Genomic DNA, 20538 nt, shown 5'->3' with positions numbered 1-20538 from the left:
AGTTCAGCCCAGCATGGTGGCTCATGCCTTTAATCCCAGAACTCGGGAGGCAGAGGTAGGAGTATCGCCGTGAGTTCGAGGCCACCCTGAGAATGCAGAGTGAATTCCAGGTCAGCCTGAGCTAGAGTGAGACCCTACCTCGAAAAACAAACAAACAAACAAAAAAGAAGTTCAAGGCCATCCTTGACTACATAGTGAGTTCTAGCCCAGGCTGTGCCACATGAGACCCTGTCTCAAAAAAAAAAAATTAAAAAAAATCCATGGGCTGGAGAGATGGCTCAGCAGTTAAGGCATTTGTCTGTAAAGTCTAATGATCTGAGCTTAATTCCCCAGTGCCCACATAAAGCCAGATGCACAAAATGGCCCATGAATCTGAACAGCTAGAGGCCATGGTGCCCCTATTCTCTCTTCTCTCTTTCCTTCCTTCCCTCTCTCCCTTCCTCCTCTTCCTTTTTTTTTTCTTGAGGCAAACACAACAGACTGTCCCTTTTTTCATGAGAGGGAGAGAGAGGGAGAGAGAGACAGAGAGGATTGGCACGCCAGGGCCTCAAGCCACTGTAATCGAACTCCAGACATGTGCACTGCCTTGTGTGCATGTGCGACCTTGCGCACTTGCATCACCTTTGGCTTAGTGGGACCTGGAGAGTTGGGTCCTCAGGTTCCGCAGGCAAACTCCTAATACTAAGCCATCTCTCCATCTCTCTCTCTCCATTTGCAAATAAATCAATTTTTTAAATCCAACAATAGGGCTGGAGGGATGGCTTAGCAGTTAAGGCATTTGCCTACAAAGCCAAAGGACCCAGGTTTGATTACCCAGGACCCATGTAAGCCAGATGCACAAGGGGGCACACGTGTCTGGAGTTCATTTGCAGTGGCTGGAGGCCCTGGTGTGCCCATTCTCTCTGTCAAATAAATAAATAAATGTTAAAATAAAAATAAATATTAATTTTTAAAATCTAACAATAAACAAAAAATACCTTCCCACTTTTGCTAGAAATCTGTATTCCTTCAAGGGGCCTATAATGCCTAAAACCTAGACTATGTGGCTGGGTGTGGTGGTGCTTCCCTATAATCCCAGCAGCACTCAGGAGGTAAGGGCAGGAGGATCAGAAGTTCCATGCCAGCCTCAGGTACATTAGATTCATCTCAAATAGCCAAAACAAACAAATAAGAAACTAAGACTCTATGATATTCTCCTAACTCTTCTTTTTTTTGGGGGGGGGTGTTGGGGTTTGAGGTAGGGTCTCACTTTAGCCCAGGCTGACCTGGAATTCACTGTGTAGTCTCAGGGTGGCCTTGAACTCAAAGTGATCCTCCTACCTTTGCCTCCTAAGTGTTGGGATTAAAGGCATGTGCCAAGATGTCCAGCTTCCTTACTCTTCTTATTAGCCAGGGTTACTGAAGCCCGCCCCTTCCTTCCTCCCTTCCTCCCTTGTCTTTTTTTTTTTTTTTTTCCCTCGAGGTAGGGTCTCACTCCAGCCCAGGCTCATCTGGAATTCACTATGTAGTCCAGGGTGGTATAAACTCACACAACGATCCTCCTACCTCTACCTGGCATTAAAGGCATGCGCCACCACGCTGGCTTTTTTTTTTTTTAAATAGGCATTTATTTGCATGTGTGTGCACACCAGGGTCTCTTGCTGTTGCAAACAAACACCAAATGTATGTGCTACTTTTTGTGTTCAGCTTTTCATGGGTGCTGGGGGAACTGAACCAATCAAGCAGCTTTGACCACGAAGCCATCTCCCCAGCCCTTGTTTTAGCTTGAGACTGCTATAGTCCAGGCTGGCTTGGCACTAACTCTGTAGCCCAGGCTGGCCTCAAATTCACAGAGATCCTCCTGTATCAGCCTCCCAGTGCTGACATTACATGCACGAACAACCACTGTGCCCAGCTCTGAAGCCTGATTTGTGCCCCCGCACTGGGCTGACTCCTATAGGCCTACCCACCTAGGTTTCCAACCCCCACGCAGGGCCGGGGTTGTGGGGGGGAGGTGCCACTTACATTCTGTTGTCCTCGCTGCCTTCCTCCCACACAAAGCCCTCCAGCTGAGTGTTTGCTCTGTGGGCTGTGGGGGGATTAATGCGTTTATTTTAGGACATTAACACCATGGGTGGGATGCGCGCTGAAGATTATAGTAATAAATGAGGCTTCTGTTCCCCCCTCACTCTCAGGATAGCGCACAGCTCCAAGCTGTGTGCAGAACACCACAGCGAACTACTCATTAAATGGTGGCAGGCCATGCCGGGGAGGGGGAGAATGGGTCCTGGTTGTTGACTCACTGCATACCATGAGCGGGCATGGGCAAGGGATTCTGCCCCTAACTCCAATGGTGTGGGAGGGGTATTACTATTCTAAGAAACAGGGTGGGGTGACTTAAGGGACCAGGGACAACTCCAGGGGGCTTGGGAATAGGACTGCTTAGGTTCTATTCTTGTCTTGAGAGGCCTCTAGGATGTAGGGCAACTGGATTGTAGTTTATTTATGTATTAGGAGAGAAATATGTGTACGGAGAGCCTAGAGTAAGGATTCCCAGTTCCTTTTCTGGTATGATCTTGAGGGTGACCTTGAGCAAGTCTTTCTGAGCTGAGGACTGCAGCTGGCTGCTGCGCTGAGACAGTTCCAGCAGCATTCACAGAGCAGCAGTCCAGGGTCGTCCAGGGGCACCGGAGATCCCAGAGGCCTCCAGCAGCAACCTCCATTTAACACTGGGGTGGGGAGATTGGTAGGCATCTATGGAAAGACCTCTGGGTGGGGGGTAGGGGCAAAGCCTCTTTGTCACCCCTTGGGAACCTGTCCACTAACTCCCACTCTTTTTCCTTCCTGAAAGCAGGGAGTTTATGAAGCCTAGGGTTTATGGCAATGCAAAGATGAGAAAGGGGCCTTTTTAAGGCTCATATTTGGAATTCCTAGGATTCAAGCTCTTTTTGTTTTTTAGGTTTCTCTGCCCTGGTCTTTAGGACATTCCGAGTACCTGTGCCTATTCTGGCAGCAAATTTGTGGTTTTCGTTTGCGTGACATCAAGTCATGTCATGCAGACGCAGGCGATAGTTGGCCCGGGCACAATGAAGTGAACTTCGTTCCTGCTTATTGCTGCTATTAGCAGTCTGCGATTTCTCGCTAAAGAGCCAGTGGTGTGAGGAACATGGGGAAAGCTGAATAGTTTCTCCTTCTCAAAATTGATTTTAACTTGCTGCTTGGAACTGAGGGCGTGACACTATCTTCCCTCCTCTTCTGGTGATGACGGTTGCTGTGGTAACACCATTAAAAGGGAAGGTGACAAAGGGAGACAAACTCAGAGGGAGAAGGGGGCAGGGTGAGTTGGGCCCTGCACAGCCTCAGTCATAGCCGGTTCCTATTCCCCCGCCGTGGCAACAGGGGAAGCTCACCTTAGCTGCTGCTGCCACTGCTTGGACTGTGTTTAGGCGCTTTGCCAAAACCTCCTATCTGGGGAGATCAGGAACAGACAAAAGAATTTTTGCATTTGTGCATGTGTGTGCTTTTTTGTTTTGTTTTGTTTTGTTTTGTTTTGTTTTGTTTGTTTTGGTTTTTTAAGGTAGGGTTTCACTCCATCTCAGGCTCATCTGGAATTCACTATATGTTCTCAGGATGACCTCGAACTCGTGGTGATCCACCTACCTCTGTCTCCCAAGTGCTGGGATTAAAGGTGTGCGCCACCACACCCGGCATGTGTGCTGGCTTTTTTTTTTTTTTAATTTTTGTTCATTTTTATTTACTTATTTGAGAGAGAGAGAGAGAGAGAGAGGCAGAGAATGGGCGTGCTAGGGCTTCCAGCCACTCAAACGAACTCCAGACTCGTGTGCCCCCTTGTGCATCTGGCTAACGTGGGTCCTGGGGAATCGAGCCTTGAACCGGGGTCCTTAGGCTTCACAGGCAAGCGCTTAACTGCTAAGCCATCTCTCCAGCCCAGTTTTTTTTTTTTGTTTTTTTTTTTTAATGCAGGGTCTCATGTAGCCTAGGCTGACCTTGAACTCACTGTCCTCTTGCTTCAGCCTCCTGAGTGCTGGGATTTCAGGCATGAGCCACCATGCCTAGACACAATCATCTATGTCATACAAAGAGAAGACAAAAGGATTGATCAAGGAGATATTATTTATTTGTTTCTTAGCACTAAGGTCCTATTTTCAGAGAGAAAGAGCCCAAAGATTCTCAAAGATTTAGTCATTCTGGGCATTTTGAAAGGCAGACATTAAGGATACTTGAATCTTTCCAGAATTGGTTACAGTAAAAAATCATGTACAAGGGCCTTTATGGTAGCAGAATAAGACCTGAGAGCCCTGGAAGCTCACAGGTATTTTCTTCCTTCTTCAGTTCTACTGAGCGAAAGTCTTTGCTCTGGTACCTTCATTCACTCTTTGATTCCAGTACTTTCACATCAGTACCTTAGTAACTTTAGTAACCTGACCTAGATCTGTTCTTTGTATGTGCAGGTGTGTATGCATACGTGGAGGCCAAAAGAGGTGTCATTTCTCTCAAATGACATTCACTTTTTTTGGGTTTGATTAGTTTTTTGAGACAAGGTTTCTCATTGGCCTAGAGTTTCCCCATTAGGATAGGCTGTTGGCCAGTAAACTACAGGAATCTGCCTGTCCCTTTCTCCTTGTTACTGGGATTATAAGCATGTACTTTTTATTTTTTTATTTTTTTTATTTTTTTAATGGGCATTCTGGGGAATCAAACTAGATCTTCCTGCTTGCCAGACCAACAAACTTTACTTTACAACTGAGTCATCTCTCCAGCCTCTGCCCTGCATTTATTCTTATATTCAACAGGGTTATAGTATTTCAAAATAACTTTTGTTTCTTATTTTTTAACAAATATTTATTTATTTGCAAGTGGAGAGAGAGAGGGAGAGAAGAGAATGCACCAGGGCCTCCAGCTGCTGCAAATGAACTCAGACATATGTACCACTTTGTGCATCTGGCTTTACATGGGTACTGAACAATTGAACCCAGGTCATTAGGCTTTACAGGTGTGCACCTTAACAGCTGAGGTCTCCAGTCCCTGTTTGTTTTAATGTGTGTTAGGGCACCCATACTAGTTATTTTTTCTGCTGATCTGATCAATTACCTGACAAGAAGTAACTTTAAGGAAGAAGGATTTCCTTTAGTTTGTGGTTTGAAAGTTCATGGTGTGGAAGGCTTGGCAGTGGGGGCAGCTCATACTAGGGGAGGCAAGAGCATAAAGCTGACTGCTTAAATCTCTGTGGAGCAGGACGCAGAAAGAGATGGTGGCAGGTATTTAGCTGGACCCCCCCCCTTTTTGTTTTTTTGAGGTAGGGTCTTGCTCTAGTGCAGGTTGACCTGAAATTCACTATGTAATCTCAGGGTGGCCTTGAACTCATGGCAATCCTCTTACCTCTGCCTCCCAAGTGCTGGGATTAAAGGTGTGCGCCACCACACCTGGCTTCTTTTGCCCCTTCTTATTCATTTCTGGACCTCAGCGCAGGGGGTGGGTGCTCCTCCCATTCAAGGCAGGTCCCTCCCCCTCTTCCATATGCATACATTAGTAGTGCTCTGACTCACTAATGCCTTAACCATTTATTAATTCACTCAAGTTGACAATCAAAATTAACCATCCCAGCCTTGAGAAAGAGAAAGAAAAGATTCAAGACACTATAAACCAGATGCATATGCCATCTTGTGCATCTGGCTTATGTGGGTTCAGAGGAATGGACCCTGGGGCCTTAGGCTTTGCAGGTAAGTGCCTTAACCACTAAGCCATCTCTCCTGCCCCAATTTACTACTTTACATATGTATTCTGTAGTTCTTTTCACCTTTCCTTTTTTTAAAATTATTTTTATTTGTTTATTTGACAGAGAAGGGGGGGTAGAGAATGGGTGTGCCAGGGCCTCTAGCCACTGCAAACAAACTCCAGATGCATGTGCCCCCTTGTGCATCTGGTTAATGTGGGTTCTGGGGAACTGAACCTGGGTCCTTTGGCTTTGCAGGCAAATGCCTCAACCACTAAGCCATGCCTCCAGCCCTCACCTTTCTTTCTTTTTTTTTTTTCTTCTCTCAAATTCTTTTTAAAAATTATTTATTTATTTATTTATTTTGAGGGAAAGAAATGGGCAAGGAGAGAGAAAGAGAGAGAGAGAGAGAGAGAGAGAGAGAGAGGAATGGATGTGCCAGGGCCTCTAGCCACTGCAAATGAACTCTATATACATGCACCCCTTTGTGGATCTGGCTTATGTGGGTCCTGAGGAATTGAACATGGGTCCTTTGGCTTTGCAGGCAAGCACCCTAACTGCTAAGCCATCTCTCCAGCCCCTTTTTTCACCTTTCCTAACAGACACGATTTCTCTTCTACCGGCGAGCAATTTGAGCATAGCAAGACTACATAATTTACCCACTGTCATGCAAGTACAGGTAGGAATGGTTGAGCTGGGATTTGGGCACTTCGCCTATGCAGAGCCGGGCTATGAACCTTGATCTGTCTAACTCCACTCAATAAACCACATTGCCACTCCTAGAAATTTGAATCCTGAGAAAATATTAATTCATGGCTGGGGAGATGGCTCAGCAACAAAAGGCACTTGTTTGCAAAGCCTGCTGACCTGGGTTTGATTCCCCAGTGCCTTCAGAAAGCCAGGCACAAAAAAAATGACACATCTCTGTGGCATTTATTTGCAAGTAGCAAGAAGCTCTTGTGCACCCACCCACAAATAAATAAGTAAACAAGCAAATAAACAAATATATGTATACATAAGAAAATAGTAAGTCATATAAACAGATATCTGTTGAGTACCTGCCATGTGCAAGATATGAGTTGCAGTTTTTAGGCAGCACCAATCAATGGGATACATTTCAGGGAAATTAAATCTACATGAGTGGTGAGGGCTGAGCTGGAGTGATAAGACAAAGCCACAGTGGCTGTAGTACAGGCAATGTGAAATATCCTGTCATGAGGAGGCCTCCCTTTCATTCTCAGCTCCTTTCAGACATATATGCTGAAGGAAAGAAAAGAAAAGACCTGGCTATAGAATGGAGGCCCTTAATCATCTGAAAGAAATTTGATTTCAGAAATTTAGATGAGCTAACAAAGCAGAATGGGAGCTCTTTTCATTCATTCAACAAATAGTGTGAATCATGTATGAATGATGAGTAGAAATTAGATAGATAAAAAGGAGGCAAGGAGCTGGGCGTGGCGGCGCACGCCTTTAATCCCAGCACTTGGGAGGCAGAGGTAGGAGGATCACCATGAGTTCGAGGCCACCCTGAGACTACATAGTGAATTCCAGGTCAGCCTGAGCTAGAGGAGACCCTAATTCGGGGGCGGGGGGGGGGTGGGTGGGGAAGGAGGCAGGGATAAGAGAATTATGCCAAGGTCCTGATACTTAAGTAATCAGAGACTATATGATGTAGAGCTTTTAGAATGCTGTTCTGTGTTCCAGGAGCACCAACAGGTACTTGGGCTATTACAGTGGTCCTTGTAAGAAAAACTATGTTAGGTATGCTGTGATCTGAACGTTTATATTACATTGCCAAACTTTACTTATTGAAATCCTAATCCTCAAGGTGATACTTTTAGGAGGCAATGATTAAAGCACAAAGCAGACCCTTCATGAATGGGTTAGTGCTCTTATAAAAGGGGCTCCAGAGAAATTACTCCCCATTTCTACCATGTGGGCATATAGCCAACAAACAACCATGAACAGAAAGTAGGCCATCATCAGACACCAAATCTGTTAGCATCTCAACCTTGGACTTCCTGGCCTGTAGAGCTGAGAAATCAATTGCTAGCATTTATGTTGATGACATTAACATTTTTTTGTTTGTTTGTTTTTCAAGGTAGGGTCTTGCTTTAGCCCAGGCTGACCTGGAATTCACTATGTCGTCTCGGGGTGGCCTCAAACTCACAGTGATCCTCCCCTACCTCTGCCTCCTGAGTGCTGGGATTAAAGGTGTGCACCACCATGCCTGGATTGAAAGTTTGTTGTTTTTTTTTTTGTGTGTGTGTGTGTGAGAGAGAGAGAGAGAGAGAGAGAGAGAGTTGGCATGCCAGGGCCTCTAGTCACTACAGTTGAAGTCCAGAGGCATGCGCCACCTTGTGCACATGTGTGACCTTGTACACATTCATGGCTTTGTGCTTCTGGCTTATGTGGGCTCTGGGGAGTTGAGTTGCTAAGCCATCTCTCCAGCCCTATTTATGTCATTTTTGATATAGCAGCCTGAATGGGCTAACACGGTGTAGTACCAGTGGAGAGAAGAGAATGCATTAACAGATATTTAGGAGACAAATTAGCAGGATTTAATACCAAATTTGATATGCAATGTGAAGGAAATACATATGTCAAGAATATTTTCTAAAGCTGGGCATGGTGGCACACACCTTTAATCCCAGCACTTGGGAGGCAGAGGTAGGAGGATCACCATGAGTTCGAGGCCACCCTGAGACTACATAGTGAATTCCAGGTCAGCCTGGGCCAGAGTGAGACCCTACCTTGAAAAACAAAAACAAAAACAAAATAATAATAAATAAAATATTTTAAAAAGAGCTGGGCATGGTGGTGCATGCCTTTAATCCCAGCACTTGGGAGGCAGAGGTAGGAGGATCACCATGAGTTTGAGGCCACTCTGAGACTACATAGTGAATTCCAGGTCAGCCTAGACTAGAGTGAGACCCTACTTTGAAAATTTAAGAAAATAAAAAAAAAATAAATTTTAATGCTGGCTGTGGTGTAAAAAGAATATTTTCTAGGGCTCTGGTTTGTACATATAGATAAGAGAACTGCTTGCCAGCTGGGCATGTTGGTGCACATCTGTAATTCTAAGACATGGAAGATAGAGGCAATAATATCAGGAGTTCAAGGCCAGTATTGGCTACATAGTGGGTTTGAGGCCAGCCTGGATTACATGACATTCTTGTGACAAATCAAAACTAAAACTAAAATAAAAAAGACTTGCAGAAGACTAGGTGGGATTATGAATTCAGTTAGAGATACATGGGAGCTTAAGATGCTTATGAAACATCCAAATGAAGACATTTACAAGTTCAAAGTGGGGATTTGGGATTTGCAGTGGCACTCTGTACTGTTCAATATGGGAACTACAAACCACATGTAGCTATTTAAATTTTTTTTTCTTTTTTCTTTTTAATTTTTATTAACATTTTCCATGATTATAAAATATATCCCATGGTAATTCCCTCCCTCCCCACCCCCACACTTTCCCATTTGAAATTCCATTCTCCATCATATTACCTCCCCATGCTATTTAAATTTTAATTAATTAAAATGAAAATTATAACTCATATTCATCATTTGCACACAATAGCCATGTGTGCCTAATGGATACTGTTGGCAGTACAGATATAAAACATTTCTATCACTGTAGAAAGTAACAAAGGTAGGTAGCCTTTTTCCTGTAATGGGCCAAGTACTAAATATTTTTGGCTTTGGTGCCATATGGTCTCAACTCTGCTATTGTAGTGTCAGGACAAACAGACATAAGTAATGTAAAGAAGTGTGTTCCAATAAAACTTTATTTATATATAAAAAAGCTTCATTCAGTGCTGGAGAGATGGCTCAGTGATTAAGGCACTTGCCTGCAAAGCCAAAGGAGCCAGATTCGATTCCCCAGGACCCACATAAGCCAGGTGCACAAGGTGGCCCACACGTTTGGAGTTCATTTGCAGTGGCTGGATGCCCTGGCACGCCCATTCTCTCTCTTTCTCACTATCTGCCTCTTTCCCACTCTCTCTCTCTAATAAATAATTAAAAATAAAAATATTTTTTAATAGCTTCATTTACATAAACAGGTTTTAAAGCAGATTTAGGGACTGGAGAGATGGCTTAGTGGTTAAGGCGCTTGCCTGGGAAGCCTAAGGCCCAGGTTCGATTCCCCCAGACCCACATAAGCCAGATGCATAAGGTGGCACATGTGTCTGGAGTTCATTTGCTGTGGCTGGAGAACCTGGTGTGCTCATTCTCTCTCACACAAATAAATAAATAGCAGATTTGACCTTTGAAATACAGTTTACTACCCCCTGTTCTATGAAATAGTGCTAGTATATAGATGATAATTAAAGTACTAGGGACAAATGAGGTCATATAAGAAGAGACATCAGCAGAGGCCTTGTCACAAATGTTGGGCCGAAGTACCCAGAGAGGTAGGAGAGAATGTAGGAAAAGATAGGTAGTTCCAGAAGCCAAGCTCAGCATATGTCAAGAAAGGGGAAATGGGGCTGGGAAGATGGCTCAGCAATTAAAAGCACTTACATGCAAAGCCTACTTGCTCAGGTTCAATTCCTTAGTACCCATGTAAAGTCAAATGCACAAAGTGGCATATGTGGCCTGGGAGATAGCTTAGTAGTTAAGGCGTTTGCCTGTGAAGCTTAAGGACCCAGGTTTGATTCTCCAGGTCCCACATAAGCCAGATGCACATGGTGGCACATGTGTCTGGACTTTGCAGTGGCTGGAGGCCCTGATGTGCCTGTTCTCTCTCCCTCCCTCTCTCTGTCTCTTAAAACAAAAAAAAGTAGCATATGCATCTGGAGTTTGCAGTAGCCCAGAGGCTTTGGTGTGCTTATTCTCTCTCTCTGAGACAGGATCGCATGTAGCTGTAGCCCAGGCTGGCCCCCAAAAGATATGGCTGAGGATGACCTTGCACTTGAACTTCTGATGATGTTTATTTTTTAAAAAATATTTTTATTTATTTATTTATTTGACACACACACAGAGAGAGAGAGAGAGAGAAAAAGAGAGAGAGAGAGAGAGAGAGAGAGAGAATGGGTGCACCAGGACCTCCAGCTACTGCAAATGCACTCCAGATGCACGCTGCCCTTTATGCATCTAGCTAACATGGGTCCTGGGGAATCGAACTAAGGTCCTTTGGTTTTACAGTCAAGCACTTTAACTGCTAAGCCATCCCTTCAGCTCTGAACTTCTGACTGCTGATCTTCCTTCTGCAACCTCCTAAGTGAGGGATTACAGGTTTTGAGTTTAAATAATAAAATAAAAATAATAATAAAATAAAGATAATAATAAGTATTTTATTATTTATATATTTGAAAGAGGCAGTGAGAGATGAGAAAGAGAGAGAGAATGGGTACATCAAAGCTTCCAGCCACTGGAAATGAACTCCAGACACACAAACCACCTTGTGCATCTGGCTTACGTGGGTCTTGGGGAATTGAACCTGTGCCCTTTGGCTTTGTAGGCAAGTGCCTTAACTGCCATCTCTCCAGCCTATAAATAAAATATTTTTTAAAAAAGTTATAGAGGGCCTAGAGGATGGCTTATCAGATAAGGTGTTTGCGTGCAAAGCCAAAGGACCCAGGTTTGATTCCCCAGGACCCACGTTAGCCAGATGCACAAGGGGGTGCATGCGTCTGGAGCTCATTTGCAGTGGTTGGAGGCCCTGGTGCACCCATCCTCTCTCTCCCTCTTTCTCTGTCAAATAACTAACTAAATAAATAAAATATTTATTTAAAAAAGGGTATAGAGGGCTAGGGAACTAGCTCAGTTGGTAAAGGGCTTACTTTGAAAGCATGAGGCCCTGAGTTCCATCTCATAAAAAAAGCCATGTGTGATGGCATGTGCTTGCAATTCCAGTGCTGGGAAGGCAGACACAAGTACATTTTTGGGACTTAGTGTCTATCTGTTTTAGCTTATTTGGCAAGTTCTAGGCCAAGAGTCTGTCTCAAAAAAAGGTGGGTGGGGGCTGGAGAGATTGCTTAGTGGTTAAGACACTTGCCTGCAAAACCAAACAACCTGGGTTCGATTCCCCGGTACCCACATAAAACCAGACACACAAAGTGACACATGTGTTGAGTTCGTTTGCAGTGGTTAGAGACCCTACCATGCCCATTTTCTCTCCTTTTCTCTCTGCTTACAAATAACGTAAAAATAAATAAAATGTTAAAAATTAAAGTCAGGCACGGTGGTACACGTATTTTATCCCAGCACTCAGGAGGTGGAGGTAGGAGGGTTGCCATGAGTTAGAGGCCAGCCTGAGACTACATAGTGAATTCCAGGTCAGCCTGGGCTAGAGTGAGACCCTACTTCAAAAAAAACAAAATAGGGCTGGAGAGATGGCTTAGCGGTTAAGCGCTCGCCTATGAAGCCTATGGACCCCGGTTCGAGGCTCGGTTCCCCAGGTCCCACGTTAGCCAGATGTACAAGGGGGCGCACGCGTCTGGAGCTCATTTGCACAGGCTGGAAGCCCTGGCGCGCCCATTCTCTCTCTCTCTTTCTATCTGTCTTTCTCTCTGTGTCTGTTGCTCTCAAATAAATAAATAAAAAATGAACAAAAAAATTAAAAAATAAAAAAACCAAAATAAATAAATAAACAGATAAATAAAAATTTTTTAAATGTGGCACCTGAGGAACACCACCAGATGTTGTCCTATGGCTTCCACATGCATATGCGTACATGCATACCTATGCACACACAAGATATAGAGCAGTTCTATCATTTAAAAATTATCCCAGGGCTGAGAGATGGTTCAGTGGATCAGATGCTTGCCTGTAAAGCCTAAGGACCCAGTTTCAATTCCTCAGTACCCATGTAGGTAGATGCACAAGGTAGCACATGTTTCTGGAGTTTATGTGCAGTGGCTAGAGGCCCTGGTGTGCTCATTCTTTCTCTTTCTCATGAATAAATAAATATTATCTCATTTTTTTCTTCTCATGACTCATCTGTCTGCTGTCTCTAAGGTTTTGCCTTACAAGAAATATCATATAGTTGGACTCACAAAGTTTGCACTTAGCCTTTGAGTCTGGCTTCTTTTACTTAACTTAATGAGGTTTTTTATTTATTTTGTTTTGCTTTTCTGAGGCAGGGTCTCTCACACTATATCCCAGGCTGGACTGGAGCTCACTGTGTAGCACAGGCTGGCCTCAACATTGTAATAATCCTGCCTCAGCTGGGCTTATAGGTATGATCCACGTTGCCGGGCTTTCATAATGCCTCTGAGGCTCATCATGTTGTGTGGGTGAATCAGGAGCCCATTCCTCCTTTTAGCTGGGAGTGTAGTAGATCATCTGAATCTGTCACATGAGGCATTGAGTCATTTTGGGTTCCCAGTGTCAGTGACTACAAGTAGAGCTGTTCCAAGTGTATGTGGTGTTGCAGTTACCTTCTTGTCGCTGGGACAAAAGGCCCCTCACCAGTTTATGTCAGCTTGCAGTCTTAAGGGGAGGTTTCATCACGGTGGAGAAAGCGTGGCATAGTGGACAACTGAGCATCACATCTTGCCACAGCAGCAGGGAAGGAAGTAGCTCACGTGAGCTAGCTGTGCCCAGTGTGACTGGGCTAGTGGACCTCAAGGCCCACCCTCAGTGACACACTACCTAGGGCAAGGCTCCACCTCCCAAAGGCTCCACGACTTTTCTAAACTGTCACCAGCTGGGGATCAAGTATTCAAAACACATCTGGCTATCGGGAACACTTCACATTCGAATCACCACTTGTGGACATAAATTCTAATCTCACTTAGACATAAGATTGTTGGGTTGTGTGGTAAATATACACTTAAGAAATTGCCAAAGTAGTTATATCCTTCCCCCCACCATTCCAGTAATGTATGAGAGTCCAAGTTGCTCTATCTTTGCCAGCACATGATATTATACCCATCCCCAAAATCTTATTCTTAGGCTGGAGAGATGGCTCTCAATAGTTAAAGGTGCTTGCTTGCAAAACCTGATGGGACAGAATGGGTTCAGTTCCCCAGTACCCATGTAAAACCAGATGCACAAAGTAGCACATGTGACTTGAATTTGTTTGCAATGGCAAGAGGCCCTGGTGTGCCCTTTCCCTCTCTCTGTCTTGTTCTCTCTTTCTCTCTCTGCTTACAAATAAATAAAGCTATTTTAAAATGAATAAAAACTATTCTCATTATAGAGATTAAAAGTTTCAACACTTACTCTGGGCTGCTTCATTCCTATAATCTTAGTAATCAAAGGGCTGAGTCAGGAGAATTGTCATGACTTTGAGGCAAAACTGGACTATATAGTGAGTTCCACACCACTCTTGGCTACAAAGTGAGATACTGTTTAAAATAAGAAAAGAAAGCTGGGCCTGGCGGCGCATGCTTTTAATCCCAGCACTCTGTAGGCAGAGGTAAGAGGATCACTGTGAGTTTAAGGCCAGTCTGAGACTACATAGTGAATTCCAGGTCAGCCTGGGCTAGAGTGAGACCCTACCTCAAAAAAGAAAAAAAAAAAAAAAAAAGCTGGGTATGGTATCACACACCTTTAATCCCAACACTTGGGAGGCAGAGGTAGGAAGATCACTGTGAGTTTAAGGCCAGTCTGAGACTACATAGTGAATTCTAGGTCAGCCTGGGCTAGCATGAAACCTTATCTCGAAAAAAAAAAAAAAAAAAAAAGGAAAGAAAGGTTAGAGAGATGGTTTAGCAGCTTAAAAGGTACTTGCTTACAAAGCCTGACAGACTCGGTTTAATTCCCAGTACCCACATAAAGCCAGATACTCAAAGTGGCTCATGCATCTGGAGTTCATTTACAGCGGCAGGAGGCTCTGGTGTGCCCATCCTACCCCCTTTGCTTGCAAATAAATAAATAAATAAATAAAATATTTAAGAGAAAAGAAAAGAAAGACAGCTTGGTGACTCACATCTGTAACCCGAGCAGTGGGGGAGGAGGAGGTGGGAGTTTGCAATCAGCCCGGCCTGCATAGTGAGTTCCAGATCAGCCTGGACTAGAGTGAGAACTTGCCTAGAAAGAAAAATTTTAAAAAAAAAGAAAAAGAAAAAGAAACAAAATCAGATATGTGATTTTCTTACTGTTTATAGCATGTCCATTCTCTTAGAAGTGTCTTTCAAAGGTAACTTTTCAACTAATAATTTTTAATTAGTTTTGTTTTGTTTTGAGACAATTTTGCTTACCCTGAGGTTGCAGACTCCCCCCCCCCATGTGTTATTTTAACATTTTAGGATTATTTTGTCTTTAACTAATTTAGTTAGTTAGCGGTCTATTTATTTTTTGGGACAGGGTCCCTCTATGTGTCCCTGGCAGGCCTGAAACTAGATGTGTAGCTGGCCTAAAACATTTGTCAAACCTCCTGCCTTCTGCCTCTGGATGGTGTAGCTCTTTTTTTCCTATCAAGTTAATTTTGCATAAGGTGCAAGGTACGGTTTGAGGTGGGCCTTCTTTAGTTTGGTTTTGCATATGACTATCCATTACTCCCTGCCTTTTACTTTCCGAGTTCACCTTAGTAGGTCTCATTATTGTAGTTCCACAATACATGCCATTGTATTCTGCTGGCATTCATTCCTCTTTCTCCCCGCCTTCTCCACTCTCCTACCCTCTTCTTGCTGGTCTGCCTCCTCCAGTCTCCCTTTTGTCTCACACGTACTCCATTACTTTTTCTTTCTCTCTTTTTTATATTTTATTTTTAAAATTTACTTATTAGAGAGAGAGAGAGAACAGGTGCACCAGGTCCTCCAGCCACTGCAAAGGAACTCCAGATGCATGTGACACCATGTGTATCTGGCGTATGTGGGTTCTGGGCAATCGAACCTGGGTCCTTAGACTTCACAGACAAGCGCCTTTAACCATTAAGTCCTCTCTCCAGTCCTCTTTCTCTCTTTTTTGCATGTGTATAGTGTGGTATGTGTATGTGTATCTGGTTGTTTTTTTTTGTTGTTGTTGTTGTTTTGTTTTGTGTTTTCAAAGCAGGGTCTTGCTCTAGCCCAGGCTGACCTGGAATTCACTCAGAAGTCTCAGGCTGATATTGAACTCACTCATTCCTCCTACCTCTGCCTCCCAAGTGCTGGGATTGAAGGCGTGCGCCACCACGCCTGGCTTGTGTGTGGGTTTTCTTGAGATGGAGTCTCTCATTGAATGTGGAGCTGCCATGTCAGTCAGACTGGCTGCCTTGCAAGCCCCAGCAACTCCTCAGTCTCTGCTCCTCACAGGACTGGGGTTACAGGCACACTTGGCCACACCTACCTGTTTACATAGGTGCTGGAGATCAAGCTCAGGGTGAATCAGGCCCTCATGCTTGTATGGCTCTTAGCCACTGAGCCATCACCCCAGCTCCTCACCTCATCTCTCTCCTCCCTTAAGACGTCTTCCTACCCTCTCATGGTCCCCATTTTACTTTCACCACACACACACACACACACACACACACACACACACACACACACACACGTCCAGAGCCCACATATAAGAGAAAACATGTGGCATTTGTCATTCTGAGTCTGGTTTATTTCTCTCAACACAATGATATTATTGTTCCTCAAAGTCTGATCCTAGACCTGCACTGCTTCTTTTCATTGTAATGGAACTTAGAAAAGGAATTCATATTGAGAAAGGAAGGAAGGGAGGAGAGGAAGGTAGGTGGGGGGTCGGGGCGGTGAGAGACTTCCTATGTATGAGAGTGAAAGAGACTGATAGTCATGATTCCTAAAGAAGAGAAAGAAAATAAGATTGAGAGCTCAGATAGAAGGACAAGCCCTCATCTGAATGCAGATGAATGTCTCGGGAGGAGGTAGACTGGCTAATATGGAAGTGGAGAGGAAATAAAAAGGGAAGGTACTAGGCAAAGAGAGGAAATTATTGTGCTGCGTCCCTATCTGCATCACAAAGCCTGAAGAAAGAAGTCCCCTAAGCAGCAGGCCGCTCCTCACCTGCCCCGTGGGAAAAGAGTCCACAACTTTGAGCTGCAGAGGAAACAAAAGAATACTCATGGGGAATTGGCAACTACTGCCAAGATGATGGAATGGAACATTGGAATGCATTAGGCCCAGAGGTGAGGAGGAAAGGGATGTGGGAAAGGAGGCAAGGAGAGAAACGAAGGCCCTCTAGGGAAAGGCAAGAGTTGATGGGCCTCGCAGTTGCTAATTAGTGTTTGGTATGTACTGAGATGTGAGAAACAATTGGTCTTGTGTGGGCAGTGATGCTGAGCTGAACCAAACTCCAAGCTCACTAGCACTTGGAATAGTGGGCTGCTGGGTAAGCAAGGGAGTCACTTGCAATGGGAAACGGGGTGGGGGGGGGGGGATGATCCTGCGCATGGAATTCTGACTTTGAAGGGCCAAGATCTGGCTCTGAGAGTGAAGAACACACCCGAAGCAGGTATGGCTTGTCCCGGGGGGTCAGCCTGGTTTATCAGGCGGCCCACACCACAAGCATCAGGAAGTAAGCCCCAGTCACAGTGGCCGGTAAACTAGCTCAGGGGATCTGAGTCAGTCTGCATGCTGCTGGATCAGGCCCTCACATAGCTGGTGATGGGAGGAAAGGACCCTGTGTCCTGTGGAGCACATATTAAGAAAGTGGTCAGGCTGGGTGTGGTGGCCCACGCCTTTAATCCCAGCACTCGGGAGGCAGAGGTAGGAGGGCCGTCATGAGTTCAAGGCCACCCTGAGACTACATAGTTAATTCCAGGTCAGCCTGAGCCAGAGTGAGACCCTGCTTTGAAAAACTGAAGAAAAAAAAAGAATGAAAAAAGAAAGCGGTTGGGACTGTAGATGGAGAGGCTGAACTTTGGATTCAGCTGCTTGACTGTGGGAATGGAATGAATTTTTTTGTTTGTTTTTTCGAGGCAGGGTCTCACTCTGGCTCAGGCTGACCTGGAATTAACTATATAGTCTCAGGGTGGCCTTGAACTCATGACGGCCCTCCTACCTCTGCCTCCCGAGTGCTGGGATTAAAGGCGTGGGCCACCATGCCTGGCCTGAATTATTTTATTTGAGAGAGAGAGAGAGAGAGAGAGAGAGAGAGAGAGAGAGAGAAGGAGATTGACAGAGAGAGAGAGGGAGATTGAGAGAGAGAGAATGGGTGCGCCAGGGCCTTTCAGCCACTGGGAAGGGACCCCAGACGCGTGTGCCCCCATGTGCGCATGTGCAGCATTGCAAGCTTGCGGCTGCATCTGGCTGTGTGGGACCTGAGATTTGAACACGTGTCCTTAGGCTTTGCAGGCAAGCGCCTTAACCACCAAGCTATCTCTCTAGCACTGGACCAAAATCTTGGGACCTTCCTCTCTATCTGGGGATTATTGCTGTGTGGGAGAATTTGTATCAAGTCATTTACATTGGAACCCTCCTCAAGTGCACACACAGGCTTTTTGGTGGTGATTTTTAGTGTAGTGGAATATTCAAGAAGCCTGGACTCCAGAGCCAGACTGCCTGCTTCAAATTCTGTGTCTTTTTTTGTGGGGGGAGGGTAGAGTCTTGCCCTAGCCCAGGCTGGCCTGGAATTCACTCTGTAGTCTCAGGGTGGCCTCGAACTCAACAGCGATCCTCCTACCTCAGCCTCCCAGGTGCTAGGAATAAAGGTATGTGCCACCATATCTAGTTGGTGTTTTCTTTCTTTCCTTCTTTCTTTCTCTCTCTTCTTTTTTTTTTTTAATATTTGAGCGTGAGAGAGAAAAGGATGGAGAGTCAGGGAAAGAGAGACAAGCGCATGTGGAGCCCAGGGTGTCCTGTGCATGGGTCACTTTGTGCATGTGGCTTACATGGGTACTAGGAACTGCACCGGGCTATCAGGTTTTACAAGAAAGTGCCTTTAGCTGTGGAAGTATCTCTCCAGCTACAATTTCTGGTTTTGTGACTCTTAGGGAAAAAATATTAACCACTCTTGACCTCAGGTTTTTGTTTTTTTTTTTTTTTTTGATGTAGGGTCTCACTGTAGCCCAAGCTGACCTGGAATTCACTGTGTAATCTCAGGGTGGTCTTGAACTCACAGCAATCCTCCTACCTCTGCCTCTCCCGCGTGCTGGTATTAAAGGTGTATGCCACCATGCCTGGAGACTTCAGTGTTTTGTTCATTTTTATTTATTTATTTATTTATTTTGAATCTTTTTTTTAATTTAATTTTATTTTAAAAAATTTTTTTATTAGCATTTTCCATGATTATGAAAAAATCCCGTGTTAATTCCCTCCCCCCCCCTTTATTTATTTATTTGAGAGTGACAGAGAGAGAGAGAAAGAGGCAGAGAGAGAGAATGGGCACGCCAGGGCTTCCAGCCACTGCAAACGAACTATAGACGCGTGTGCCCCCTTGTGCATCTGGCTAACGTGGGTTCTGGGGAATCCAGCCTCGAACTGGGCTCTTAGGCTTCACAGGCAAGCGCTTAACCGCTAAGCCATCTCTCCAGCCCCGACTTCAGTTTTTAAAAAATATTTTTTATTTATTTGCAAGGAGAGAGAAGAGAGACAATGAGATAGGAGACAGAGAGATAGAAAAAGAAAGGTAGAGAGAATGGGGGCACTAGGGCCTCTAGCTGCTGTAAACAAACTACAGATGCATGTGCCACTGTGCATCTGGCATTACATGGGTATTGGGAATTAAACTGTCAGGCTTTACAGAAAAGTACTTTTAACCAAGCAAGTATCCCTCCAGTCTTGACTTCAGTTTTTGATCTGTAAAATGAGAATATTAACAATATTATTGTAGGGATATTGCAATGATTCAATGTCTTAGTGTTTTTTTAATTTTTTTTTAAATTTTTTATTTAGTTATTAGAGGTAGAAAGAGAGAGAATGGGTCCTCCAGGGCCTCTAGCCATTGCAAACAAATCAGATAAATGTGCCACCATGTGCATCTGGCTTATGTGGGACCTGGAGACTTGAACCTGGGTCCTTAGGCTTTGCAGGCAAATGCCTTTAACCACTAAGCCTTCTCTCCAGCCCCTGTCTTAGTGTTTTTAAAGGGCATAGAAAAGTGACTGGCACATAGTATTAATTATGTGACTATTAGTAACGGGGTAAAATAGCATTTTCATATCATTGATTTCTTTCAGTTTCCAAAGTTGGGTCCTGTAAGGAGGAGGATTTGCTAAACTATTTTACTGTTGTTGCTTCTGGTCAGAAAAGCACAGTACTGAAGAAGCAGAATACCTGAGAGGTGTTGGTCCATGCCTGCCCGGAAGAAAGGGCCAAGAAGAGGCTGAGAACTATGGATGTGTTACAGCTCTTGGGAGTTAGCATTGCTCCTCCAGAGATGCGAGAACTTTTTGTTGTTATTGTTTGCTTTTTTTGGTTTTCGAGGTAGGGTTTCACTCTAGTCCAGGCATTCACTATATAGTCTCAGGGTGGCCTTGAACTCACGATGATCCTCCTACCTCTGCCTCTAGAGTGCCACCATGCCCGGCTATTATTTACTTTTTGAAGCAGGGTCTCACTTTAGCCCAGGATGACTTGGAACTTACTCTGTAGCCCAGGCTGGCCTCAAACTCACACAGACTCCTACCTCAGCCTCCAGAGATTTAAAAAAATATTTTTATTTAGTTATTTGAGAGAGGAGAGAGAGAGAGAATGGGCATGCCAGGGCCTTCAGCAATCCAACTCCAGACGCATGCACCCCCTTGTGTGCATGTGCAATCTTGCACGCTTGTGTAACTGTGCGTCTGGCTTATGTGAGGCCTGGAGAGTCAAACATGAGTCCTTAGGCTTAGCAAGCAAGCATCTTAACAGCCCAGATATGATTTTTAAAAGTTTTTAAAATTTATTTATATTCAAAGGAACAGAGAGGGGCTGGGGAAATAAATGGCTTAGAGGTTTAGGCATTTGCCTGCAAAGCCTAAGGACCCTGGTTCAATTCCCCAG

At 44.5% G+C, this 20538-nt stretch overlaps 1 protein-coding gene across 3 annotated transcripts in view; it reads left to right on the top strand.

The window, feature by feature from the left end:
* The window catches only part of Pcp4l1 (Purkinje cell protein 4 like 1), a 45381-nt gene that overhangs the window by 9129 nt on the left and 15714 nt on the right, over window positions 1-20538 (top strand). Inside the window, exon 1 of one of the 3 annotated variants that reach the window (XM_045133749.1) lies at window positions 16622-16742. The exons of the other annotated variants lie outside the window; for them this stretch is intronic. Within the exon in view, the coding sequence (XP_044989684.1) occupies window positions 16713-16742 (30 nt within the window). The 5' untranslated portion in view covers window positions 16622-16712. Of the gene's footprint in view, window positions 1-16621; window positions 16743-20538 lie in introns of those variants that run through there. 3 annotated transcript variants of the gene reach the window in all.

This window comes from Jaculus jaculus, chromosome 1 (assembly GCF_020740685.1).
Source record: "Jaculus jaculus isolate mJacJac1 chromosome 1, mJacJac1.mat.Y.cur, whole genome shotgun sequence".
Taxonomy (NCBI): Eukaryota; Metazoa; Chordata; class Mammalia; order Rodentia; family Dipodidae; genus Jaculus; species Jaculus jaculus.
Note: the sequence above shows the minus strand (reverse complement) of the source record. Positions and strands in the feature narration are given on the sequence as shown.